Source organism: Ceratotherium simum, chromosome 6, assembly GCF_057802395.1.
Source record: "Ceratotherium simum simum isolate JZ-2026a chromosome 6, ASM5780239v1, whole genome shotgun sequence".
Lineage (NCBI taxonomy): Eukaryota > Metazoa > Chordata > Mammalia > Perissodactyla > Rhinocerotidae > Ceratotherium > Ceratotherium simum.
Genome location: NC_141905.1, coordinates 59,249,721 through 59,276,772, shown reverse-complemented (window position 1 = coordinate 59,276,772; position 27,052 = coordinate 59,249,721). Strand labels below are relative to the sequence as shown.

Sequence of the window (27,052 nt, the reverse complement as noted above, 5' to 3'; positions counted from 1 at the left end):
GGCGGTCGTGTGACTCCACCCGGAAGCGCGCCCGCGGGCCCTTGGCACGCCTGCTGGGTGCTGTTTGGCTGTGATCGGTACGTGGGCCTCCCGGACGGTGGAAGAGCTACCCTCGACTGCCCCTCCGTGGGCTTCCTCCGGGACCCCGCGCGGCCCTCCTGGAAGTAGGGGAGCGGGCCCCAGCCCCAGCCTCACACCGGCCTTGGGCCGGTCGCTTCACCTCTCGGAGCCAAAGTTTCTGCAGCTACGACGTGGGGCCGGTGCCACAAGGCGGGCCTTCTTCCCAGGGTAGCTGTGAGGTTCCGGGGGATTTGGCGGTGAAACTGCTGCGTAAACTGTAGAGTGCGGAGCAAACAGGCAGGGAGCCCCGCGGCGGCGAACTGCTAACTCGAGCCTGCGGATTCTCACCCCCGGGTCCTCCAGCCCAGCGGGGGCAAGGCCGAGGCTTCCAGGGAGCGGCCCCAAGACGGAGCTGCGGGGACGCAGGAACGGCGGCAGTAGGGGCAGTTTGCTGGGGAGGGAGGTGAGGGCCCGGGTCCAGATGGTGAAAATGGGCGCTGCGAGTTTCCCCAGGTTGGCCCAGCGCAATCTGGACCTCCAGTGAGTCCTGTGTTCCCTCTTTAGAGCAGGATAGGGAGAAGACGGAAATCACAAAATGACACCGGTGAGGTTCTCTTTCCAACAGCCTTTTGGAATAAAAAACGTAGAACCTAATGTACATTAAAAAGCATTCCCATGTCTCTGGGAATATGGCTTTAAGGCCGGTGATGTACCCAGTCTCAGATACGTTGCAAAAGATGCTGAGTCCTTAACAGCGCTTTCTTGCCTTATTTGCTTACGATGTTTGGTTTCCTAATTAAGCTAAAGCTTTTTATTGTTCCTGCCTTTTATCATCAAAATGTGAATGATTCTGGAACAGGTTTAGTTCATCCTGTTATTTGACTGAAGGGAAGCTGGGAAATAATAACGACCCCCCCACCTGTGTGTAAGAAAGCCGAGTTTGCTAAAGGCTGTCCCACCTGGTTACTCCGTGACTCTCTCCATAACCCTGTAGGGAGGTGGAGCAGGGGTTGAATCGTTTCACTGCCTGAGTCTGAGGCTCAGAGAGGTTAAAGTGACTTGTCGAAGCCAAAACTAGAACCAGGTGTCCGACATCTTTTGTGTTGGTTTACTTTCGTTGTGTGGTTCCAGGATACCTCCTCTCTCCTCCTGCCACTGCTTCCCTGTCGGCCTGGGTGTGCTGTGCTGTCTGTCGGCAGTCCCTCATAGCAAGCTCCCTGGGGTTGCTCAGGGCAGGTTTGCTGACCACACCATGACTCTGAGTGACCTAGAGTGAAATGAGAGGGCTTGGAGGGAAACAGAGTAGGTGGGAATTCATGTTTGTGGGCGCCTGCTATGTCCAAACGACTGTGCTGGCCAGGTTCGTGTTCTTGAATGTGGGAGGGTGGGGGTGGTGGGATACCAGGCACTGGGACACCTGGCCATGGGGAGTATGTTCTCAGCAGACTGCCTAAGGGCCAGAGACCACTTTGACCACTCAGTTGTTCACCAGCTTCTCCACTTGGAGGAATGGACAGCAGTTGGAATGAGAGCCTCTGCTTGCCCTCATGACCTCTCTGTTTTAAGCGTTTGCAGGACTGGAGATGCTATGCTGCTCTCATGAGCTGGTCACTGAGTCTGTCTACCAAAGCCCTTTCGGAACCTCTGGCTGTCCAGAAGCTCTGCTGTGCTCCTTGCCAAGGTAGATGATCCTGCCTGACCCACTCTGTGTCTCTGGGAGGTGGACAGAGTGAGGCAGGCAGTGGACTGAGCTCTCCGGGGCTCTGCAGTGCTCTCTCATCCCCAGCCCCCTGCCTCAGCTCTGCATCCTGATGTCACCTTGCCTGTTCTCTCCTTCCTCCCTTGTATCCAGGCGGTCATCGAGGCCTGCTAAGTCTCTAAGCTACCTTCCTTGAATAGGCCCCTTCCTCTCCTGGCCTCCACCAAAGAGTGGATCCTCATTACCCCACACCAGGACGACTGGCCTGCATAACCTTCATCTCACCCATCTGTGACCAGCACGTCACTTCCCACACCCTTCCCAGCCTACAGGGGCTCCCTGCTGTCGATCACAGCCTCCATTCCATAGTCCACTGTTCCCCAGCCCACACACTCCCTTCCCATCAGGCTGGCCCCTCGAGCCCCCAACTTTGTCATACTCACCTGGGAGCCCCAGAGCAGCCTCTTCCAGGCCCACCTGCCCTCATCCAGCAGCCTTTTCTTCACATCCGTTGCTGTCGCAGTCTCTGCCTTAGTGTTTAGCAATTCCATGGGAATAGGCTACATGCTTTGTTTTTCACTGCACTGGAAACACTTTGAGGCCAGGTGCTCTGAGTTAGAGTTGATAAACCAAAGGGAGATTTGAGAGGAATTCAGTAAGTACCACTAAGCTGGTCTCATCGGGGATCCTGAAGAGTGTCATGAGTCCAGGACCTCCAGATGCTGTGATCCTGTTGAGGAGACCAGACATCTGCTCATGGAAGAGTTAGGGCAGAGCTTCCTAATCACTGTCATGTCTTAGCACACGCACAACGTGATCGTGTCTGTGTGGCATACTGAGGTACACGAGAGGATCTGAAGCCCCTGCCAAGGGTTCTCTCAGCTGTAAGCAGCTGGCGTGAGAGCTCTGGCCTCACCAGACTTGGTCAGGCTGCCCCAAGCGTTGAGAGGATCACTGTCCTGCTACACCCCAGGGGCCAGGGCGTAGTGTGGGAAGCTCTGGATTAAGAATCTACCAGTTGGTGAGTAATAAAACACATTTCACATAATCAAGCATCAAAATGGGTGGCACAGAGGGTATGTGCGTGGGTGGTGGGGCAGGATGTTCAGAAGGGCCAGACCCTGGTGGATGTGTCTGAGGAGCACAGCAGCTAAGCAGGTATGAGAAAGAATCGTGGACAAGGTCAGGCAGCCTATGTTTCCACCCAGAGCAGGAGGAACTTGTGAATGAAATTCCTGTAATGCTGACTCCATTCCTCATGGGCTTTGAGGCTCATCTTCTGGAGCTGCTTTTTTTTTTTTTTAATTTTATTTATTTATTTTTTCCCCCAAAGCCCCAGCAGATAGTTGTAGGTCATAGCTGCACATCCTTCTAGTTGCTGTTGGAGCTGCTTTTGACTTGAAGAAAAACGCATCTCTGGACTGCCCAGAGGGAGGTGCACTAGCCGGCCTCCCTTGCGGACCAGGCACTGACTGTCTGCCGTGAGCATGGCTCCCTCGTGCAGTTTACTCCGTGTCCAGATTAAGAGCTGGGCCCTTCCTTAGTTTGGTTCTTTTAGGCCCTGTGGTGGGTCTGATGCTATGGTGAGAGAGGCCGGATAACACAGAGGAAAGAGCCCCAGCTTGGCATTAGCCAGGCCTGGGTTTGGATTCCAGCTCTGACACTTCTCGCTGTGCCCGTGTCCTCTCCTGTGAAATGGGAGTAACTGGAGATTCCTGCTTTACCAAGTTGTTGTGAGGTTGTGATGAAATAGCACCGGGTAGGCTTTGTGGTGGCACGTGGCTCACAGTGAGGGCTCGGTGGATGTTTGCTGGGATTATGATCCTCTGTGTCACTCAGATTGAGCTTTTGGATGTGGGGGCTGGGAGGTGACCTTGACCTTCCTTCTCCCTGCAGATGAAGTGCGTCTTGGTGGCCACGGAGGGTGCGGAGGTCCTCTTCTACTGGACGGACAAAGAGTTTGAGGAGAGTCTGCGGCTGAAGTTTGGGCAGTCAGAGAATGAGGGAGAAGAGGTGAGTGCAGGGTAGGAGGGATGGAGGGGAAGGAATAGCACAGAACTACCAGCAGGCCCGGAGGCAGGAGAACCTGTTCACCCCCTCCTGGCCCAGCCCGAGGAATCAACAGGGTGGTGTGTGTGGTCCAGTGTCCCTCACACCCGGCCATGCATCCTCAGAAGTCGGCCTCCTGATGCTCTTGAGTACAATGACCCCCTCCCCCAGGGCTCACTGGGCTAAATGAGGGTGGGAGGAGGTAGAATTTTAATCACACGTCAGAGAAACTTAGTGTCATTAGTTTCTTTACCTAAAAAATTTAGCATAAGCTTAACTCATTAATTTTTTTAACAGCTATATTAAGGTATAATTGACATGCTATAAAATGAACATACTCAAAGTGTACAATTTGATAGGCTTTAATATGCATATATACCTGCGATTTCATCACAGTCAATAAAATGAACATATCCACCATCCCAAAAGTTTATGATCCCTCCTTCACCTCCCCTCACAAGGGCAACCACTGATCTGCTTTCCATCACAATACATGAGTTTGAATTTATAGACTCTTATATAAATGAAATCATACAATATATATTCAGGTTTGTTTGGGTTTGGTTTTGGTCTGGCTTCTCTCACTCAGTGTGATGATTTTGAGATTCATCCATGTGGTAGCGTGAGCCACGGTCTGTTGTATTAATACGCCACCGTTTGTTCATCCGTTTACCTGTTGATGGCAGCAACAGCTGGGTTGTTTCCAGTTTTTACTCTTACAAATAAAGCATCTGTGAACATTCATGTGGAGGTCTTTGTCTGGACATTGGCTTTCACTTTTCCTGGGGAAATACCTAGGATAGAAAGGCTGGATCATGTAGGTGTGTGTCAAACTTTTTAAGAAACAGCCAAACTTTTCCAAAGAGGTTGTGTCATTTTATATTCCACTAGTAGCGTATGAGAATTCTGGTTCCTCCGTATCCTCGCTAACACTTGCTACAGTCACTCTTTTTAATTGTAGCCATTCTTATAGGTGTCTACTAGAATCCCATTGTGTTTTAATTTCATTTCCTTAATGATTAATGATTTTGAGCATCTTTTCATGTGCTTATTTGCCATCCTTATATCTAATGAAGTGTCTGTTCAAATCTTTTGCCTATTTTTTATTGGGTTGATTTTTTTCTTATTATTCTTACTGAGTTTTGAGAGTTTGTTACATGTTTTTTATATCAGTCCTTTAGTAGATATACATTTTGCAGATATTTTCTTCCAGTCTGTGTCATATCTTTGCATCCACTTAACAGTGTCTTTTAAAGAGCAGAAGTTTTTAGTTTTGATAACTCCACTTTATCCATTTTTTTGCTTTTATGTATCATGCTTTTGGTGTCATATCTAAGAAGTCTTTGTCCAACCCAAGAGTTTTCCTGTATTTTCTTCTGGAAGTTTTATAGTTTTAGGTTTTATATTAGGTCTAGTGATCCATTTTGAATTTTTGTGTATAGTGTGAGGTATGGATTAAAGTTAATTTTGTTTTTTGCATATGGACATCCAGTTTAACACTCTAATGTTACAACGCAGAGATAGTTGTCATTTTCACTTATACTATTTCCTCTCTACATTTTAAAGGAGTAATTTATTTTGAAAATTTTTCCAGATTAATTTTGGGTTTAAAAAAATCTTTATTGGAGACACAGTAGAGAGAGCTCCTGTATTTCTTCAGCAGCGTATACTGCTGCCCCTCAGTGTCCCTCCTGCTCTAACGGCTCAAGCATCAGCTGAACCAGCTCCCCTTTGGCAAGTTAATCCATCTCAACATCACTGATACTCTTGTTACATTTTTTAGGAATAAAACAAGATATCAGAGATTGTGGACATTTAAGTGGTTTTGCTTCAACTGAAAACCAGACCTATCTGTTAGGTTCTTTTATTTTTGAGCAGTCAATACATGTAATTTTTAAGTTAAGAATTTTTAAGTATTTCAGTTCTTAAGCTATTATTTCAACCAGCTATTTGATGGTGTTTCTCTTCCTCTTGGTTAAAAACCCGGTAAAGGAATAAACTAACAAACTCCTGATTTTTCAGTTTCTAAATGACTAGTGTAAAGAAAAAAAGTCTTTAAAGTTTTATTCCCTAAGTATACAACACTTATGTTTTTCCTGATCCAATAAATAATGTGAATTAATTGTAGGAAATTTGGAAATACAGAAAAGTAGTTTTTAAGTGACCCATAATTCTATTACCCAGAGCTATTAGCTGTTGAATATATTTTCTTTGGGTCTTCATCTTTTATATATAGTTGGGATCATACCACATTCACAGTTTGATTTCCTGTTTTTGTTCATTTGCAATTATATCAAAAGCATTATTCCATTTTGTTAAATATTCTCAAAAGCATAAATCTTAATGGAAACATTATATTCCAGTATATGAATAAATGTATCATCATTTGTTTAACCATTTCTCCAATACTAGACATGTATATTGCTTCTAGTTTGCTATAACTATTGCCGTAGGGAACATTTGTGCTTGAATTTTATCCCACATCACATTATTTCTTTAGGATAAATTCCTAAAAATAGAAACATCTAGTCAAATGCCATTCAAAGGTATTGTACCACTTTGTAATTCCTCCAAGTACTATATGAGAATGTCCCTTTGCACTCTGCCTACACCAAATATTTTCATCTCCCCCCCAAAAAATCTTGCTCTACGTATGGAAAAAGTTACTGCTTTTAAAGTGAATTGCTGTACACTTACTACTTTTAAAGTGAGTTGCTGTACACAATCTAGATTTTTTTTTTTTTTTTGGTGAGGAAGATCGGCCCTGAGCTAACATCTGCCAATCCTCCTCTTTTTTTTGCAGAGGAAGACTGGCCCTGGGCTAACATCTGTGCCCATCTTCCTCTGCTTTATATGGGAGGCCACCACAGCATGGCTTGACAAGTGGTGCGTTGGTGCACGCCCGGGATCCAAACTAGCGAACCCCGGGCCACCGCAGCAGAGCATGCGCACTTAACTGCTTGTTAATGATGTTTAATATAATTTATTCATGACAGTTCAAGAAAATTGCGGTATGCAAATAATTCAACAAGTGTTTGCCTATGTGGAGGGGTATTCATTCAACACATGTTAATTGAGAACCTACTGTTTGCTGGCCTCTGGGGGTAAAGCAGTGAACCTAGCAACAAGACCCTGCTCTCGGGGAACCTAGAGGCTGAAGAGGGATGACATACAATGAACCCGATGGCAAATACAGTGGGTTCAGGGAGTGATAACTGGTCTGAAGAAGTTCAGCAGGTTATGGGATGGGGAGTGACTGGGACAGGGTGGCCTGAGGGTGGTCAGGGAAGGAGCCATCTGAGCTGGGACCTGAATGATGAGACAGAACCATTGTTCAAGCTCAACTGACAGACTCTGCAGCAGTTGGACACAGACCTTGGTTCCTGAATGTTGGGAGAAAATATGCTCCACGATGCTGTGTCCCACTCATATTTTAAATGCTGCACATTGCCACTGGCCGGTTGCCCGTTTTTCTTTTCAAGGCAAGGTCCTTCTCAGCTCCTTGCAGATTTCACCAGCTCAGAGTCAGGATCTGCTTTCTCCCTTTTTCTGTCAAGGTTCCTGACATCAGCCGGGGAAGGTCAGCTGTTTGCCTCCTTCCTTTTCCTTCCAATATGAGAATTTGAGTTGTGGCTGTCCCCTGGCTTTATCCCATATTTATTCACAGATTTGCAACAAATCTGTCTGGTTTCTTTTTGGTTTCATTTGTTTTGTTCCTTATTTTGGAGGGCAGAGAGAATGGATGGGGGAAGAGCTTATAAAAGTAAATGCATGCTTGTTAAGGAAATAGAGAAATTACAGAAACATACAAAAAGTAGGGGGAAAATCACTCATAATCCCTCTATCCAGAAATAATAAATTTAACAATGTTGGTTTTTTTAATATTTTTTCATTACTTTGTTTTTTCTATGCATTTTAAAATACAGAGCATTTACAACCAATTTTTTAACATAACATTGTATCAGAGGAATTTTCCATGTCGTTGCAAGACTCCAGTATTTTAAGTGACTGTATATTGTTCCATCATTTAAAGATTTTATTTATTTTATTTTTTCCCCCCAAAGCCCCAGCAGATAGTTGTATGTCATAGCTGCACATCCTTCTAGTTGCTGTATGTGGGACTCGGCCTCAGGATGGATGGAGAAGTGGTGCCTCGATGCGCACCCGGGATCCGAACCTGGGCCACCAGCATTGCAGCGCGCGCACTTAACCCCCAAGCCACAGGGCCGGCCCTGTTCCATCATTTAGATGTACTGTTATTTATTTAACTGTTACCCTGGGCACTTGCATATTTTCCAGTTGTTTTGCCACTATAAATTATGCGATAGGGAACAAGTTTGTGCGTGTATCCTGGCCCCTGTTTCTGATTATCTTCCTTAGGATATGTTCCCCAAAGTAGACTTACTGCAACAAAGAGCGTGGACTTTGGTTCATGTCGCAGACTTCCTTCGAGTTGGCCGGTTCTCCATTAAATGCCCCAGATGTTGTGCTGTGGAGATGCGGCCTCATTCCTTAACGTTTCCTTCTAGATTCAGAGCCTGAACAGCACAGTCAGCTGGCTGACTCTTCCCAGCCTTCCTAAAACCACCCAAGGTGTTGGAGGCCATCTCTTTTTGGCCCCCTCCCTGTCAGGACAGTGATACCCTCCCAGGTGGGTCTAAAACTATAGAGACCCTTGATGGCAAGGCCTGGATCGTGTCCATGCCTTTGTCCTGGTATCTGGCACTCTAAAGAGTGTTGTTTTCTTCCCCTCCTTCAGCTTCCCGCCCTGGAGGACCAGCTCAGCACCCTCCTAGCCCCGGTCATCATCTCCTCCATGACGATGCTGGAGAAGCTCTCAGACACATACACCTGCTTCTCGACGGAGAACGGCAACTACCTGTATGTCCTTCACCTGGTGAGTGTGCAGCCTGGGGCCCGAGTTCTTCTTCCCTCAGCTCCATGGGCGTCCACTTGCCTCTCCCTTATCTGGAGCTTTAGACTCCTTTAGAAGGCAGAAACTGCATCTTAACAAAACCCCCGGGGACCCAAGCCTCCCCTCACAGTCCCCAGGGATCCGGGCAGGTGAGGGGAGTTCCTCGGGGCTGGCTGACATCAGCCCACTGTGCCTACAGTTCGGAGAGTGCCTGTTCGTTGCCGTCAATGGAGACCACACAGAGGGCGAGGGGGACCTGCGGCGGAAGCTGTGCGTGCTCAAGTACCTGTTCGAGGTGCACTTCGGGCTGGTTACCGTGGACGGCCAGCTCATCCGAAAGGAGTGAGTCCTCTTGGCTGGTCCCCTCTGTGTCCTTTGCTAAGCACCATCGTGAGGCTAGGCAGTGTGTGCACAGCCTCTGTGAAGCTGCCTGTCCACACTCTGCCCCTGCCTGGCTCCCAGGGTCTGAGAAGCAGAGCTCAAAGGAAGCTTGGAGATCATCTGATCCAACCCTCTCGTTTTACAGATGAGGGAACGAGGGCAAACAACTTAACGTGCCCAGGGCCATCCAGCTGGTTGGTGGCAGCACCCAGCCTAGAAATCAGAGCTCAGGACTCCCAGGCCGGTGCCCTTTCTACTCCCCAACATTGGTCATCACAAACCTGGTCTGAGCTGGTCCTCTCTGGCTTCTCAAAGCTTTAGACTCTTGTGCAAAAGAAAGCATCCCATGCACACACATACAATTTTGTGAACATTTTGTGGGGAGTCAGACCCTAAACCCATCATCTCTGGGCCCCCAGTAAAGACCCCGGCAAAGGAGAATGGTGGTTCAGAGTATACAGTGATGTGGGGAGGACCCCAGAAAAGGAGCCTGGTTGAAATGTGGACCCAGAAGAGAGGTTCATGGTGGGATCACTGGTGATTCTTAAATATGGATTGGGAAGTTACAGAGTTTGAAACTGTGGCTCATTTGAGTTGTAGAGATGTGAGCAGTACCCCTATGAAGGCACTCATCAAAGAGCACACGTCATTTCATGAGTCCTCTGGGCCCAGGCAGGCCACAGGGTCAGCGACAAATGCTGCAGGCAGTGAGTGCCTGTTGCACAGACCACGTTTACAGATTCAGGTCTCGTCAGCATTCGAGATGGTACAACCCTTCATATGGCCCTGATTAAAATCCCCAAGGTTTTCTGTTTTCAGTAGCCTGTGGGAGAAGGGAGAGTATAGGAGACTCAGGCGCCTTCCTGGGTGACTCTCGCTGGCTTCGTCTCTGTGTGAGAGACACTGAGAGAGGAGCGGTTTGCTCGGGGGCCTGAATCCTGGCTCTGTGCCCGTCCCGCTCCACTCCATGGCTGCCCGAGCTCGGCCCCGCTGTGCTTGTGGGCTCCCCCAGTTGTTTGGTCATGTCCCCTGGGCTCACTTGGCTCTGACAGTGAACTGGGACTGTGCTCCTTTGGTTGAAGTTGGGGACAACTGGCTTTTTCATGATGTCTCGCACTCTCTCTGGCTCTGCCCCTAGGCTGCGGCCCCCAGAACTGGAGCAGCGCATCCAGGTGTGGGAGCACTTCCAGAGCCTGCTGGGGACCTACGGCCGCCTACGGGAGCAGGAGCAGTGCTTTGCTGTGGAGGTGACTACTGGGTGCGGGGGTCCTCGGACCGTGGAGGTGTCGGATCAGAGGGGTCGTGCAGCTTTAAGCCTGTGTTTTGACCCTGATGAGTGAGGGCAGAGGCAGACCCTGAAAGTCATGCATTTAGGGAGTTGCTCTTTCTGGCCAGAAATTATGGAAATCTCTGAAGATAGCCCCCTCAACTCTGCCCTGCCCCCCTGGAAATTATATTGAGCTGAAACTAGAGTGTAAAGCAGTGAAAAATAAGCAACCCTGAAGGCAGGACTGGCTGAGTGCAAATCATGATACCAACACCATGGCCAGAAGACCGTGCCGTAGGCTGGCAGCGAGATGGGGGCTGAGCCTGAACTCCTAGCCTCCGCGTGAAGCACAGCCCGAGGAGTTCAGCTGGCTGTTGGCAGTGGTGCTCTTTGGCTCCCTGTATAGACGAACACAGATTCTCTCTGGATCAGTGGTTCTCACACTCCAGTGTGCATCAGAATCATCTGGAAAGCTTGTTAAACACAAGTTGCTGGGCTTCACCCGCAGTTTCTCATTTTGTTGGGGGGGGTGGCTCTAGAATTCACATTTCTAACAAGTTCCCTGATGATACAGGTTATGCTAGTGCAGATTAAGAGCAAACAATTAGGAGGTCACAAATAAAGATCAGATACACAAGAAAATAAGCTACCGCGAGTGAGAGTCGGGGGAATCGATCACCAACAGATTTAGATTCCCAAGGAGCTTGATATATGGCAATTATTGGGTATAGAGTATAGAATAACTATGAAATATTTAAAGACGTGAAAGCGAGAAAAGAACCCATATAGATATTTTAGGAATGAAAACATAATCGTTAAAATGAAAACCTCGAGGGATGGGTTGAGTAGTAGATGAGACATAGCTTGAAAGAGAATTAGTGAACTGGAAAATAGATCTGAAGGAATTCATTTTCACACTCCTTCTCACTCTTCTAATAAGCCTGTAGTACCTACTATATGCTGAGAGGTTCGCCAGGCCCTGGGAATACAGAGATGAGTAAAGACAAAGTCTCTGCCCTTGAGGCAAATCAGCCGTACATATCTACTAAAAAATACAGTAAAGTATCCTGGATGCTGCCATATTAGGTTTCCCATCAAAATCCATGGAGGCACAGGGGGCCGGCCCGGTTGCGCAAGCGGTTAAGTGCGCGCGCTCCGCTGCGGCGGCCCGGGGTTTGCTGGTTCGGATCCCGGGCGCGCACCGACGCACTGCTTGGCAAGCCATGCTGTGGCGGCGTCCCATATAAAGTGGAGGAAGATGGGCACAGATGTTAGCCCAGGGCCGTCTTCCTCAGCAAAAAAAGAGGAGGATTGGCGGATGTTAGCACAGGGCTGATCTCCTCATAAAAAAAAAAAAAAAAAAAAAAAAATCCACGGAGGCACAAAGGACGGTGTGGTCAGCTCTTTCTGAGGCATCAGGAAAGGCTTCTTGTAGGAGGTGATCTAATGCAGTTAAGATAAAATCCAAACTCCTTCTCTAGCCTGCTGGGCTCTGTATGATCTGCTGCTGCCTGTCTTGCCCAGCCTCATCTCAAGCCTCTCTTGTCCTCACTCACTATGCACTGGCCACCTGGGACTTCTCTCCATTTCAGGAGGACCCGGCATTTAGTTCTGTGCAGTATGGTAGTCATTAGCTACATGTTGCTGTTGAACATTTGAAATGTAGTTAGTCCAAATTGAGTTACGCTGTGCTTGTAAAATATATACTGGATTTTGATGACTTAGTACAAAAAAAGAATGTCAGACATCCCATTAGCAGTGCTTTTATATTGCATGTGGAAAGGCCAATGTTTTAGATAGGTTGGGTAAACTATTAAAATTTTCACTTGTTTCTTTTTTAATGTAGTTAGTAGGAAATTTTAAATTACACATAGGGCTTGCCTTATATTCACTTGGACAGCATTGCTCCAAACTCTCTCCCCACCTCAGGGCCTTTGCATATGCTCTTTCCTCGGTTTGCAGACTTCTCCCCTCCCTCTTTCTCTGGCAGGCTTTCTTGTTCCTTAGATATCAGTTTAAAGGTCACCTCCTCAGGGACATTTTCTTTGAGCACCGTACCCAAGTAGGTCTCTGCTATTTTTCTCTAGTTCAGTATTATGTATTTCCTACTTAGCACTTACTACAGTCGGCACTTACTTAGTCTGCTTCCTTGCATATTATCTGTCTCATCCACTAGAGTCTAGTGACCAGACTGTTAGGCCCAGGAAGGCAGGGACTGTACGGGTCTGAGTCTCCCTGTTCCCGAGTGTCTGGCACGTAGTACGTGCTCAGTGTGGACTGAGTGAATGTACCCACCGGCCAGGGCCTGGAGCAGGAGATGGTGGTGGGTGACGTGGCTTCCTCTCTCTGCCTGCCTGTGGCCAGGCCGTGGAGCGGCTGATTCACCCCCAGCTCTGTGAGCTGTGCATCGAGGCGCTGGAGCAGGACGTCATCCAGGCCGTGAACTGCAGCCGCGAGCGGGCCAGCGAGGAGGCCCTGCACGCCCTCCTGCTCGTGCACTCCAAGCTGCTGGCCTTCTACTCCAGGTGAGCCAAGGCCCCGGCTCTCCCTCGCCCCTTCTCACCCCCTCCCTCTGAGAAGCACCTCCTCCCTGGCCAAGAAAACCTTCAAGACCCATCTCTGCCAAGAGGCCTTCTCCGATTCTTCAGTTCTTCAGCCCCTCTCGGCTCACTCCCTTCTCTGAATTATTCTTCCTGGAACACTGTCTCAGAGACTGAATTTAGGACTTCCTGATATGCTGACACTCGTCCCTGCTGGTTTCCCATTGGTAATTGTTTTATTTTAACACAACCAAGTTTTATTTTAAAAATTGATGAGTTAATTTTATTTATACCTTGCCTTTCTCCAAAAGGGATGAAGTCAGTTGACACATCCATAAACTCCTTGAGGCCAGGGACCGTGCTGCAGTCTCCCTTCACCCACCTGCCCCCATCCACTGCCACCTGCAGGGCGCTGGGGACACCGGGCACGTGCTGACTGGCTGTCTGTTCTGCTCTGTAGCCATGGCGCCAGCTCCCTGCGCCCAGCCGACCTCCTCGCCCTCATTCTCCTGGTTCAGGACCTCTACCCCAGCGAGAGCACAGCGGAGGATGATGACACTCAGGTCCGGGGCAGCTCTCTGGGCAGCGGGTGGCCATCAGGGAGACGGCTCAGAAAACCGGTCTGGAGGGTGCGGGGCAGGCTGCATGGGAGGCCATGGTTTCCAAGTCACAGTGTGGTTGGGCATGACTTTTTTCCTGCTGCTTTCAGGATGTAAGGGGAATTCTAGAATGCATGTTGTTCAGTGGGTTAAAAGTGCAGATTTTTGGAGTCAGTCCCAACTTTACCACTTAGCTATGTGAGCTGGGCAAGTACTTGCCCCGTCTGAGCCTCAGTTCCCTCGTCTATGCAGTGGAACAGTGATGGCATCTTCCTCTCAGGGTGATTGTGAGGAATGAAGGAGACAGTTCACCTAGAGCCCAGCCCAGCCCTGCCTGGTGTGTAGTGAACGCTCCCTGTGTGCCAGCCGCCACCATTACCATTGTGATCCTCATCCTCATCAGTGGTGGTGGTGGTAGTCCTGGTTTGGATGCCAGTTGGAATTTTCTGAAATTTTGGTGGTTCTGGAAAAAGACTAGACCAGCCAGAATTGAAATATCTCTGGAAAGTGGGGACACATACCCAGGGCTGCGCAGTGGAGGGGGGCACAGCAAGGTGCAGTGGGGTACAGGGCCCTGCGTGGCCCTCTGCTCTGAGGGCTGTGCTGTGAAGTGCTGGGGGTTGGAGGACCAGTGGGGAAGAGCTGGTCAGACATGCTCTAACCAGCTTCTCCTGCGCCTATCGCAGCCTTCCCCATGGAGGGGCCGGAGCAGCCAGAACATTCCCGTGCAGCAGGCCTGGAGCCCTCGCTCTACAGGCCGGACCAGGAGGAGTTCTGCAGGGACTGTATGTGCTGTGCACCACGTGGAGGGGAGCGGGGAGGGTCTGCCTCTCCCGGGAGAGTGGGGGCCAAAATGAGCCTGCTGGGCAAGCCTCTCGGAGCCCTCAGCCTAAGGTGCCCTCTCTCCCTCCCAGGAGACAGACAGCTCCCTCCCTGAGGAGTACTTCACACCGGCTCCTTCTCCTGGGGAGCAGAGTTCAGGTGAGACCTGGGAGGAGAGGAGCAGGAGGGGGAGGAGGCAGATGCCAGTTGGCAGCCCCGGGACTCTCTGTCTTAGGGCTCCGTGGACCTCCACATCTTGTAAGCGCCCAGGCACAGACACCCAGATTCCTAGAGCACGGGATGCTGTCTGCAGCTCCCCCCGTCTACCCTGCCAGCTCCGGCTTGAATTCAAGGACCGTTAAGGCCACTCAAATGATTCCTAAAACTTTTTATGACAAGTTGATTTCATGTAAAAATTCCTCTCTCCTATGTGTGTTCTCTGCCTTCTCTTTTTTTATACCTAAGTAATCGAGTAATTAAAATTAGTAATCATTTGATTTCAGTACAATGATTCAGAATATAGATATTCAGTCTCTGTAGTTTATACCTTATCTGTTTTTCCAAAGTATGTGGGTAAACAGTAAAAAGAAACTAGAAATATTCAAAATGTTATTAACAAAACAAAAAAGACAGCATTGCTTAGAGAAATAGATAAGCCAAAATCCAGACTATTGTAGTCACTATGAATGAGCATCACACTTATTCCTGAAGTTCTTGGGGAAAACGAAGGATGGTGTGGTCACGTCACTGATAGAAGAAAGGGGGCCAGCGTTTCCGGAGGAGACACTTCTCAGGGACTGAGTTTTGAAAGGGATTTACTGTGTGGCGTCCTTAAACCAGTGGTCTCGACCGTGGCTGCGTGTTAGAATCATCTGGGTGGCTTTAGCCAGACCAATTAAGCTATACATAGGCCAAGGGCTGGGGCCCAGGTGTGAATACTTGTAGAAATTTCCCCAGTGAAGCCAGTGAGCATCAGAATGGGAACCACTGCTCTGCACAGATTTAGGTTAGGGCAGTGGTTCTCAGCCCTGGCTGCACAGTGGGCTCACTGGGGGTCTTTTTTTTTTTTTTGCTGGGAAGGAGTCACACTGAGCTAACATCTGTTGCCAATCTTCCGCTTTTTTTTTTTTTCCCCCTCCTCAAAGCCCCAGTACGTAGTTGTATATTCTAGTTGGAAGTCCTTCTAGTTCTTCTATGTGAGCTGCCGCCACAGCATGGCTACTGACAGACAAGTGGTATGGTTCCATGCCGGGGAACCGAACCCAGGCCGCTGAAGCGGAGTGCATGGAACTTTAACCATGAGGGCTGGCTCGACAGGGGATGGGGGTGGTCTTTAAAAACTGAAGCTGGGCCTGTGCTGGAGATTCTGACTTAATTGGTCTGGGGTGTGGCCTGGACATCAGGATTTTTAAAAGGTCTCCTGCAGCCACTGCACGAGTAGTTGCTGAAAACCACTGGGTTAGATGTTTTAACTTTAGGTCCTCAGATGGGCTGCAAGGAGCCTGGGCCCCCTGAGATCATGCCCCAGCTCACGTGCGCTTGCCTGTTTCTCTGGGGCCGCGGTGCATAGCTGTCCTCGGGTTCTCTGAGCTCTCCGTGAGCCCAGCACACGTAGAGAAGCACCGCTCTGGGAAGCTCCTTTTTCTTCTTACTGCTCCCTTCCCTCATTCATCATGATCCTTCTCCTGGCCCCTTTCTCCCAGTGGTTAGTTTTTTATGCCTCAGAGCTGTGAGTAATGCCATCCCACAGTGCATGGAACTCACAGCTTACAAATAGCTTAAGTTGCAGTCATCCATTTGTAAATCAGGTGTTTGAAACGCAGGAACAGGCTTCCCCAGAGAAACATGATTATAAATGATAGTTATTTGCAGTGAACTATAAGAGAGAACACTATTGTTACAAACATCATATGTCAAATATGGAGCGGTTCAGTAGGTTTTTGTGAGCTGTCCTAGGAAAGGAAGTCTAGCTCAATTCCCAGCACAGAGTAGGTGCTCAGTGAAAGTTTCCTGATTGACTCCGTGGCGGGGGAAATGGTAGAGCATGTGTGCCGCCTCCTAGTGAAGAGGCCCTGTTATAGCCAGAGAGGGGGCCTGAAGGAATGGAGAGGGCAGAAACAAGGAGGGGATTAAGGGGGCAGAGGAACACGCCCCCCCACCATTGCCAGGCACACCCTCAGGAGCCTGCTCCCAGCCACTGGCTCTGGGGAGAGCTTCCCTTCCCCAGGCCCAGGCTGCTTTAGCCTGGGTACCCTAGAGTTGACCCTGCGCTTGCCGGCTTGGGATAGGATGGGAAGGGCAGTGCTGCTGCAGCCCCCACCACCATGCCCCTGCCCCTCCCTGCCAGGGGCTGGGAGCTACTGATGGGGCGGGGCCACATCTGCACGAGCGTCCCCTCTGCCATGCTGTTGGCCACTGTTTACATTTTCCCGTTATTCATGTTATGTTATTACCTGTGGCCTGCAGGTAGCACCGTCTGGCTGGATGGGGGCACCCCACCCACTGATACTCCCCAGGTCCAGGTGAGTTTCTCCTGGGGGAGGGGTCCCGTGGGGGCACCGGCTGATCTGAGATGCTGCAGTGAGCATTGGGGACTCAGGGTTTTTCCTCCAGGGTGACTGCACCAGCCCTGGCCTTCCTCCTGCCGCCTCGGGGCTGGTCAGTGCAGGGGGCAGAGCTCAGCTCAGAGGCAGGGGCCAGCAGTGGGGTTGGTGGGTGAAGGGGGATCTCAGCTCCTGAGAAGTCCTCACCCTCCTCACTGTTCTTGGGAGTGATTCCAACTTAATTTTTAATGTTTTTTTAAATGAGAAAGTAAATATGTTCATTGTAGAAAAATTGGGAAATACAAAAGTAAAGTATAGAAAAGGAATAAAAATCACTCACTCCCACTCCAGATGTTAACTACTATTAGATTTGTGTGTTTCCTTCTGGTCTTTCCTGTGATTTTATATATATGTACACACACAGACACTACACATATTTTTTTTTATTTTACCAACTTTGAATCCTAAGGTGATTCATTATATGTTTTTCTTTAATCGTTTTCCCATTTACTGGGCACTCTTCAACAGTATGGTATTTAAGGACTGTTCGAGAGTCCCTCACATCCATGTTATTATTTATTGAGGAGGTCCCCAGAACAACTAGTCCATTGTGTCTGGTTTTTTGCTGTTATCATAAGACTGCAGTGACATCCTTATAGAGAAGTTTCTGTGGCATCTGGAATGATTTCCTTAATTCTCTACTTTTGCCCACTAAAGGCTTGCTTACTCAGAGCCCTCCATACGGCTGGAGTTTTGCTCATTTTGTCATTTTATGCCTCAGTTTCCCCATTGGAATGGCTGGCAGGCTGTCCTGGGGGTGGTGAAATGACAGAATGTTATCTAAACGCCTTCGTCCAGTGAAGGCGTGGGGAGGGAGCCTCTTCCCTCATTCCCCCCACGTTTGTCCTGCCTCCTCCGTCCCTTCTTTACCCCCTACCGTCCCTGCTTGGCGTCCAGTCCTGACTCCAGGCAGAAGGGCCCGGGAGAAGCTGAGTGCGAGACAGCAGGCAGCAGTCCTGGAGCTGCCAGGGCAGTTTCCACCGAGTGCGGGGATGGAAGAACTGGGCTTTCTTGGAGCTGCAGGTGTTTACCCCAACTGGTGCACAGGGAGGACAGCGCATGGGCAGCCGCGGGTGGATCCAGATGCTCCCCCGCCCCCTCCACCGACAGCTCATCCTCCTCCACAGATGGCTGAGGACACCCTCCAGACGCTGCTCCCTGGCTCCCCGGGACCTTCCAGCCCCAGAAGGATTTTCCTGGATGCCAGTGTGAAAGAGAGCTACTGCCCCATGGTGCCCCACACCATGTACTGCCTGCCCCTGTGGCCGGGCATCAACATGGTGCTCCTGACCAAGGTAGAGCGCCCCCACCTACCCCAGCGATCCTCCGGCCTGGACGCCCTCCCCACGGCTGTACATGCGCCCTGCCCTGCGTTTCTTCCCTCAGAGCCCCAGCACGCCCCTGGCCCTGGCCCTGTACCAGCTGCTGGACGGGTTTTCCCTGCTGGAGAAGAGGCTGAAGGAGGGGCAGGAGGCCGGGAGCACCCTACGGTCCCACCCCCTTATGGGGGACCTGCGCCAGAGGATGGACAAGTTTGTCAAGAATCGTGGGGGGCAAGAGATTCAGGTGAGACCCGGACCCCGGATACACCTGCCTCGGGGAGAGGAGGCTGGGCCTGTTTTGTCCACACCCCGGGGAGGGCCACAGGTTTGTGATCCTCATTTCCCCGTCAGCAAATGAGAACAAAAACTTACAGCGGCACTTGACATTTTCAGAACATTTTTATGTGAGTTTGGTAGAACACGAATTATAATTCCCATTTTTTAGATGAGAAAACTGGGCTTAGGTAGATGGTGACTTGGCCAGGATTTCTGGGCTGGTGAGCATTGGAGCCAAAGCCTGACTCGATGACTCAGTGATGGCCAGCGGTCTGCCTGTGGCGCCCGTCACAGTGAGGCAGGTCACACAAGAGCAGGACACAGAGACCACTCCCACCTCCGGGGGCTTAGAGCCCAGGTTAGGCGATGAGGCCAGGAGGGGGGGGACAACGCATAAAAAGTAAAAAATGGCACAGTCTGGTCGGGAGCCTAGCAGGAAGTTCGGGAGGGGCGGATCACCTGGGTAAGCCACTGGGGCTGCTCACGCAGCTGGCAGCACTTGAGTCTGCTTGAGAAACTGTGGTTCATGGTGGCTGGAGTGTGTGTTGGTCTAAAAATGAGCCAGAAGGATTAGAGGAGGCAGAGCAAGCAACTGAAGCCCGCACCCAAACAGACCCCGGTGCTCCGCTCCAGGAGTCAGAAGGCTCCTTGGTGTCTGACAGTGCCTCCGGGCGTGGCCACATGCACCATGTTAGAATGCAGATTCCCCTGTCAGGAGAGGCCCAGGGCTCCTCCTCAGCACCCGCTGCCCCGTGTCCACCCCGCCCTGGAAGCCTGCCCTGTCACTCTGACAGCATTAGTTTACCTGTCTGCCAGCTGGACAGTGAGCCCAGGACATGACACACAGAAGCTACTTTTCAAATAAATGCGTACTGTAAACAGAATGTCGTGTAGCGGGGTGCAGAGAGCTGGGGGCACCTGCCAGAGACCTACCTGTGGCTGTGCGAGGGCAGGTGTGTGCTGAGCCTAAATACTGAAGCTGTCAGGAGGTGTGGTGACCTTTCAGAGCCCGACTCGGAAGGGTCTCCCCTCGACCTCACTGTGGGAATATCATCACCTATCATTGTGACCTGTCACCTGTCCTTCTACAGAGCACCTGGCTGGAGTTCAAGACCAAGGCCTTCTCCAGGAGTGAACCTGCATCGTCCTGGGAGTGAGTGGTGGGCTCTGGGGATGGGGGAAGTCATTTGGACAGAGAGGCTGTTTCCTCCAGGCCAAGAGGGGGAGAATGCTCAGGAAGGTGCTTATGAGGGCAGAGGGGGTCCTGGGAGAGCAGGGTCCAGCCTGCGGCTGCCAGAGGGGCACTGGGAAGCAGAGAGGCTAGAGGTTGAGCAGAGCTGTGAGGACCCAACACGGGGGTTAGAAGGTCTGTGTCCGGCCTAGCTTCACCACTGACTGGGTGCGACCCTGAGCAAGTCACTGCTCCTCATTTATCAGCAAAATAAACCATGCAGCCGTGTGCATGGAGCATCATGTTGGGGGGAAACTAGGACGCTGCCCCGCGGCTTACTGAGGGCGAGGGTGTGCTTCATCAGCTGTGTCTGCCATCAGTCAGGAGCAGGGTGACCACAAGGGACGACTCATTCTCCCCGGGCCCTTCCCACTGTGACGTTCTCATCCCCTGGCGCCCAGGCTGCTGCAGGCGTGCGGGAAGGTGAAGCGGCAGCTCTGTGCCATCTACCGTCTTAGCTTCCTGAGCACGGCTCCAGGCCGGGGAGGCCCCCAGCTGCCCCAGCACCTGCAGGACCAGGTCCAGAAGCTGATGCAGTAAGTGCAGCTGTGGCCCCTCGGTAGGCAGAGCGGGCGCAGGGGGCTCGCCTCACCGCACCCTGCCTCCCCTGCCTCCCCTGCAGAGAAAAGCTAATGGACTGGAAGGACTTTCTGTTGGTGAAGAGCAGGAGGAACGTCACCATGGTGTCATATCCTGGTGCCCTCGCCCCGAGCCGGCCCAGAAAAGCCCCTCGTGTCTGCCTGTCTCCTCCACCTGCTCACTCTGAAGGACTGCGGGCTTTGGGGAAGGAGAACGTGCGTTCCACCACCTCAACTGCTTTTCTCTGAAGAAAAATAATAGGAGATAGTGTCCAGGGTGCCTTCTCTTAGAAACGCTCCGAGGCTGAAATTTCAGAAACCCCTGCTGTCCCACAGTTACTTCATTAAGGCCTTGAAGATGGTTCAGGTCGGTGCTGTCCAGCCGTGGTAACAGGTGTTCCATGAGGGGGTGTCCTGGGTCAGGTAGGTTTGAGAGGCTGTGTCCTCTTCCTCAGAGGTTATACTTCACAGTGGACTGTGAAGGATCTGAGAAGGCCTGCAGTAACTTTGTTTATCCCTGTTTAAAAAACCATGTCCAAGACTTATGTGGTCCTTTTATTATGGAACATTAGTTTTACCAAATACTGATTTTTCCCTGGAACTTTCTATAAAGCAGTTTTTCTGATATTAAAATCTGTAAAGGGTCAGGCCTCCAGTCTCCTGAGACTGCTGTCTTCAGTACACAGGTGAAAGGGATGACAGAGGGCCTGGTTAACCACCAGCCACCGCCCTTCCATGGGTGTCTGTTCCCCTCTCTGCTAAATGGGAACCATCCAACCTCTCGAGATGAAGTGTAGAGCTGAACAAAATCACGGTGAGCTGTGTGGGCCGGGTGGTCAGCTAGGCTGCCTCATTAGCTCTGTAGCTCTGCTCTCACACCAGCCTCACCGTGTGTATAATTTAAACTCATCCCTCATGAAAATGATAAAATATGAACATACCATGTTCCTGTTGGGTCCAGAACTTCCCGTGTTAAATGTACTAGTGTCAAGGATCCATTGTACTCGCATCTTAGAACTTCTCAGGGTTAGGGGTTTGGAGGTAAAGAATGATTGGGGAAGAGGGGATACTAGAGGGTTTGCTGGGATGGAAACCCGTGAGGAGGGGCAGGGGTGGCAGGCCTGGCCGGCCTGGCCTCCCGACTCCACGGCTTAGCCTTGCTGGAAGCCCAGGTCCAGGACAGAGTAGTGCCCTCCCGGGTTCCTGGTTTTCCGAGCACCTTAACTCCAACCTTCACGTACCTAGAGGACTTCCCAGGCTTGGTGCATTTCATCTACGTGGACCGCACGACCGGGCAGATGGTGGCCCCTTCCCTCAGCAGCAGTGAAAGGACTTCATCGGAGCTGGGCAAGGGGCCCCTGGCCGCCTTCATCAGAACCAAGGTAACTGCTGCCCAGGCCGGGCTCTCTCCACTGCCCATCAGACAGGACGTGCTGGCCTGACCCCTGCCAGGCAACAGCTAGCCCCCTGCCCTTGGGGTGGGGCTCGCATGAGGCTCTGAGCACACCCACTTTAACCTCTCCTGACTTCTTCTGTCAGCGTCCACGCCCAGCTCTGCAGGCTCCTAGGAATAGTGGCTTATCTTCGTCACCCTAGGGGTCCAGTCAGCACCCGGGCCTTGTGGTCCTCAGTCAGTGTCGGGGGGTTCTTCCTGGGTGTGTTCTGACATGCCTGGATGAGCAGTCTGGGCAGCAAGGTCAGAGGAGGGAATGGCCGGAAACTGACACCAGGCTGGGCATAAATAAATGCCCAGTAAGTATTTGTTGAATTAACTAAAACAGAAAGAAGAAACACAAGTTAATCAATCTGAGTATCAGAAGAATTTAAAACTAGGTGGTTTCTACTAAGGAAATATTCCCTGGGGGTTCGTTTATTCTCCTTAACTGCTTCATGGCAAACTAGTATATGTATATATACATTTATCTACTATATAGATATTAATACTATGTACCATGGTATAATATACTATAGTACACGACATATGTATATATTGTGTGTGTCCAAATAAAGTATATCATAATAGTGAATATAAGATGGGTGACAGGAGGCCTGTGTTGGAGTCCCAGCTCTGCCCCTCACCAGCTCTGTGACCTGGGGTGTTACTTAGTCTCAGTTTCCCTTTCCTTATCTGTAAAAGAGGATAGTAATACTATTGACATCATAGAATTATCACAAAGATTACAAACGCATGAGATGATGCATCTAAAACATTTAGCTCTGTATGTGGCACAAAATTTGGATAGAATTTGTTGAGTGTTTACTGGTACCATCATCAGCATCAGCATCTTCATCTTCATCCTCTTCCCGGAGATAGTTGGGTTTCTTAGTACATTTCCTTCATTGTTGTTCTGTGCAGTGTGTTGTAGTTGAGATCATTCTGTGTGTGCAGTTGTGTTCACCACATTTCACTTTGCTTTATATCTGATGCATTTCCTCATGTCATTAATTCTTTATAAACATGATTTTTAACAACTCCACAGTAGTCCATCATGTGAAGGTAACGTAATTTACTTAGCCGTTTCCCCAGTGTTGAGCATTTAGATTGTTTCCAGGCTTTCACTGTTATAAATAATTCTGCAGTACACACCTTTGTGCATCCATCTTTGTCCTCATCCTGATTATTTTCTCAATAAGGATTCCCAGAAATGGAGTTACTAAGTCAAATGGGAGGAATGTATTTAAGGTTATTGATACATGTTTTCAAATTGCTTTCCTGAAAAATATGGCAAATCCACATATTTGTTTGCAGATTTAATTAGACATTACGTTGTGGTCAGGTTTGGAGTGAATCGTGTATGCTTTCCACTAAGCTTTTTGGTGAGAGCGCTCATCAGACCTTTTCCCAGGGAGATGGGGGAGCCCAGCTTCCCTGCTGCCTTCCCCCGGGCAGTTCACAGGCAGCATCAGGGAGTCCTAGAATTAGGCCAGAGATTGTCCCAGAGGGGTCCTAAGGCATTGTCCCTCAGTCACTGTGTTTCCCTCAGACTCCCTGGTGAGCCCTAGTTTGGACTTCAGCCCTGGAGCAGAGGACCCCCTGGATCAGGTGCGCCACTCGTTCACACACCCTACCTGCACTGTCCCAGGCTGGAACCCATGCCAGATTCCCAGCCCTGGAACCCATGCCAGATTCCCAGCCCTGGAGGGGCCATTGAGTGGCCGGCCCTGGACTGCAGGAGGGTTTCCAGGTGGCCACACCTTCTTCTCCTAGCGTGTGAATTAACAGTGTCACTGACTGTTTTCTGGCCTGAATGCTGAGTTTACTAATTTACGGCTTGTGTGCGTGATGAAGTTATATAGAGCATCTTCACGTATATTTGATCATCACAGCAGCTGTGGGGGCTAGTCCATCCCCAGCTGCTGCACTGAGCCGATGCCGTGCGGGCACTAAGGAGGAAGACGCGCAGGAGGGGCCCTTGGCCTTCAAGGAGCTCATACTCCGGCAGCTGTCCGTCCCTCTGAGGCGAGAGCCTGCGCTCTGCCCCTGCGGTGGGGAGGGGGTCCACCCGCAGGCTGTGGCCGTCAGCCGGTGCTGAGCGCTCCTCCTCCTTCCCCAGGTCTGGTCTCTGATCCGGCTGGCGCGCAGATACCTGCAGAAGGGCTACACCACGCTGTTGTTCCAGGAGGGCGACTTCTACTGCTCCTACTTCCTGTGGTTCGAGAACGAGATGGTGGGTGGCCAGGCCCCCGGCAGGACAGTCCTGAAATGTTTTCCTTCCCTGTGACTCTTGGACTCCTCTCTTCTGGATTGTGTTCAGTCTGTCTGTCTCTTCATCTCTTCTCGTCCCTGGTGGAGCTGACAGGTAAGCACAGCTGGTCAGGACCAGAACTCAGAGGTCCCATATGCACGCAGGCTCTGTGATCCCTCCACCCAGCTGTCTGAAAAGCTCATGCCATCGTTCAGAGCAGCGTCCAGGTAACATGTGAGCAGATGGACGCTTGCCCCACGTGAGAAAGGCTGCTCGGATCCGTGCTTCCTCAGTGGCGCTTCACCATCATCAGCTCCATTTAGGAAGTGTGGCACACTGTGGTCCCATTGTAGAGGTGGATAAACCGAGGCTCACAGCAATTACCTGTCCTGCCCAAGGTGACGCTGACAGTGTGGCTAGGGTCTCTTGCCTCCTGGCCCTGTTCCCCAAACCTACAGTCACTATGGTGTAAGCACAGGTCATGGGGCCTTGTCTGCATCTTCCCCCGCCCCTCTCTCGCTCTGTCTCTCCTCTTCCCTTTCCTGTTTCTCTCTTTGTTTTCTCCACACTTGTCACCTCTAATCATTGTCCCAGGTCTCTAAGGGCCACTCCTTCCACCCCTCACATTCCTTTGGTCGCTGTTCTGTCCCCTCCCTGTTCACGCCCTGCCCTCTCTCTGTTCTCCGCACGAGCCCTCCTTCCCCTCACCCTGAGAGCGATGGCCCGCCCCTTTCCATAGTGCAGTGTGGTTGTTGGGGTCTCTCACAGCCTCACGTCGCGCAGCCCCGCACCGTGGCTGGGCCAGGTGTCATTGGCCCCGTTTTACAGATGGAGACAGTGGTGCCCTACAGATCCAACACCGTGGCCAGGGCCACCGACGTCATAAACAATGAAGCCAGAACCCAGGCTCAGCTCTCCTGACCTGCAGGCTCCCGTCTTTGCTCTGTGCCCTCCTCGGAAGTTCCCAGGCTGTGTGGATGACCTTCCCTTAGCTTCTAGGGAGAGAGATGGCTTTGTGTGCATGATGGTCCCACGGGGTAACAGGCTGAAGGAGAGCTGTTGGGAGGGAGACTGGTGTGCAGGTGTCAAGGCTGGCTGCACCTGTGGGGTCGTAGGCGGCCACTTGACACTGCCGAGTCCACCTCCTTACCTGCAGGGTGGGCCCATGGGTCCCACACGAGCATTTGGAGGGCACATGACTGTGCCTGGCACACAGTGGGTGCCCAGTGGATCTTGATTCCCCTTCCCTCCTTATCCTCCCCGGAGTGCCCACTGCTTTCAAGGAGAGACGTGGGCCTTTTGGTGACACCTTGCTCTTTGTGACACCTTTCTGGTCACCCTCCGGAGCACATGCCCATCGCTCAATACCCAGGTCCACTCATGGATGGGAATGAGAGCTGCCACGTACCAGGCACGGTGCTTAGAGCTTTATATACGTTGTTTCTGATGTTCATCAGGAGCTTATTGTTGTTCCCACTTCACAGATGAGAAAACGGTAAAAAGAGGCCCATGTGTTTTCCCAGGGACCCAGCACATACCAAGCAGGGCTGAGCCGGGTGACAGCTATTGTGTCTGACTCAGCCCACATTCTTTCCACCACCTCCCCATTCAGACCCTTTTCCTTCTTCCTCAGGGGTACAAGCTGCAGATAATGGAGGTGCCTGTCCTGTCCGATGACTCGGCCCCCGTCGGCATGCTGGGGGGAGACTACTACAGGTGAGGCCCACTCGGGAGGCTGCCGGGAACAGCGGGTGCACAGATGCTGAGTGATAAGTGCCTGTTCCCTCATGGGGGAGCAGCTCCTCCTTCAGGATTGCCTCCCAAGAAGCGAGAAACCTCATTAGAAGCTCCTCACAGTCTGGCTCAGTGTTCAGTGAGAGGAAGAGAGTGGGGGCACATGTGAGTTTCTGCCCATCTTAGGTTGGCACACTCAGCGGCATTTGCCAACCTCTGCCCTGGGTCTCCAGAAGAACTTGCCTGCTGGCTCTGTGGCATCCCTTAGCTAGGACACTGCCATCAATAGACGCCATGCAGGTTGGAGAACCCAAAGGGATGGACCGTAGCAGCCTGGGGCTGAGCCTCGTAAGGTGAGGTCAGCGAGAGGCAGAGAAGGCCTCGCTGGCCCGGATGCTGGGTCCTAGTGTGGTGACTGAGTCCCTGCACGGTGCCGGGAGAGGCCCCTGGCTTTGGGAGCAGTGCCAGGGCCTCGCTCCTGAATCCTGTCCTCCCTTTCCTCTCCCAGGAAGCTCCTGCGATACTACAGCAAGGGCCACCCGGCTGAGGCTGTCAAGTGTTACGAGCTGCTAGCCCTCCACCTGTCGGTCATCCCCACGGACGTGCTGGTGCAGCAGGCCGGCGAGCTGGCCCGGCGCCTGTGGGAGGCCTCGCGCGTCCCCCTGCTCTAGGCCAGCCCGGACTGCCCCAGTGCAGTCTGCCTGTGCGTCCTGGTTCTCCAGGCCCAACCCCGCTTGCAAACATCCTCACGGCAAGAGCCTCCTCCTGGTCCTGGAGGCCACCCGAGGGTGGCACAGAGTTCCAGGGCAGCCCCAGGGTTTCTTAAAGAAATTCCACCTAGACCAGGCTCCACGGGGTTGTGAACAAACCCCCACTCCTTCCCTCTGGAGGAGGAGGGAGGCCAGGGGGTTCCATTGGTCTCCTTATAACAGCAGTGGCTGTGAGGTTGGAGCTAGGGCAGCCACTGTTTCACACTGCCTCTTCGTTTATCCCCAGGAGACAGGGAAGAAGTCCCCAGTGCCCGCGGGTGTCTGGAGACACCCTCCTTTCCTGCTGTTCTCGGAGTGGAGAAAGAACTCCCTCCCTCGGGAAGCCATTTGCCTCCCAGATGAAAGGGGCTCCACTGGCTGGGCGTGATTCCAGCTCTGCGGCTCTGGGCAGGTTTCCTACACTCTCACCTGTCTCCCCACGTTTAGCACCACCTCTCAGGATGGTTGTGAGGGCCCCAGACATGCGCAGGTGCTCAATAAATGCTGGTTACGTTTATTGTTATTCACGCCCAGCAAGTCT

The 27,052-nt window shown here is 51.2% G+C and overlaps 1 protein-coding gene across 11 annotated transcripts; it reads left to right on the top strand.

Annotated features, from left to right (window-relative positions):
• HPS1 (HPS1 biogenesis of lysosomal organelles complex 3 subunit 1) lies at positions 1 to 27,034 on the top strand. 11 transcript variants are annotated; one of them, XM_087432413.1, is made up of 21 exons: positions 86 to 523; positions 1,627 to 1,741; positions 3,093 to 3,240; positions 3,656 to 3,772; positions 8,568 to 8,705; positions 8,923 to 9,065; positions 10,243 to 10,351; positions 12,736 to 12,896; positions 13,372 to 13,474; positions 14,197 to 14,295; positions 14,425 to 14,491; positions 16,799 to 16,854; positions 18,063 to 18,230; positions 18,322 to 18,501; positions 19,625 to 19,686; positions 20,166 to 20,300; positions 20,387 to 20,452; positions 21,580 to 21,724; positions 23,897 to 24,010; positions 25,662 to 25,744; positions 26,271 to 27,034. In XM_087432413.1, the coding sequence occupies exons 4-21, from the start codon at positions 3,656 to 3,658 to the stop codon at positions 26,431 to 26,433; spliced, it is 2,109 nt and encodes a 702-aa protein (XP_087288539.1). In that variant the 5' UTR covers positions 86 to 523; positions 1,627 to 1,741; positions 3,093 to 3,240; the 3' UTR covers positions 26,434 to 27,034. The 11 variants fall into 11 exon arrangements, with proteins under 11 accessions (XP_004427989.1, XP_087288539.1, XP_087288534.1 ...); XM_004427932.3 differs by lacking the exons at positions 86 to 523; positions 3,093 to 3,240 and adding an exon at positions 1 to 77; XM_087432408.1 differs by lacking the exon at positions 3,093 to 3,240 and having other exon boundaries at positions 86 to 288.
• The last annotated feature ends 18 nt before the right edge of the window (positions 27,035 to 27,052 follow it).

What these genes read in the sequence shown, in the direction of transcription:
- HPS1 (XM_004427932.3), top strand. Translation starts at nt 3,656, where the DNA reads ATGAAGTGCGTCTTGGTGGCCACGGAGGGTGCGGAGGTCCTCTTCTAC. An exon ending in CTGCTGGCCTTCTACTCCAG is followed by an intron (nt 12,897 to 13,371) that starts GTGAGCCAAGGC and finishes TCTGCTCTGTAG; the next exon opens with CCATGGCGCCAGCTCCCTGC. An exon ending in CTGGGGGGAGACTACTACAG is followed by an intron (nt 25,745 to 26,270) that starts GTGAGGCCCACT and finishes TTCCTCTCCCAG; the next exon opens with GAAGCTCCTGCGATACTACA.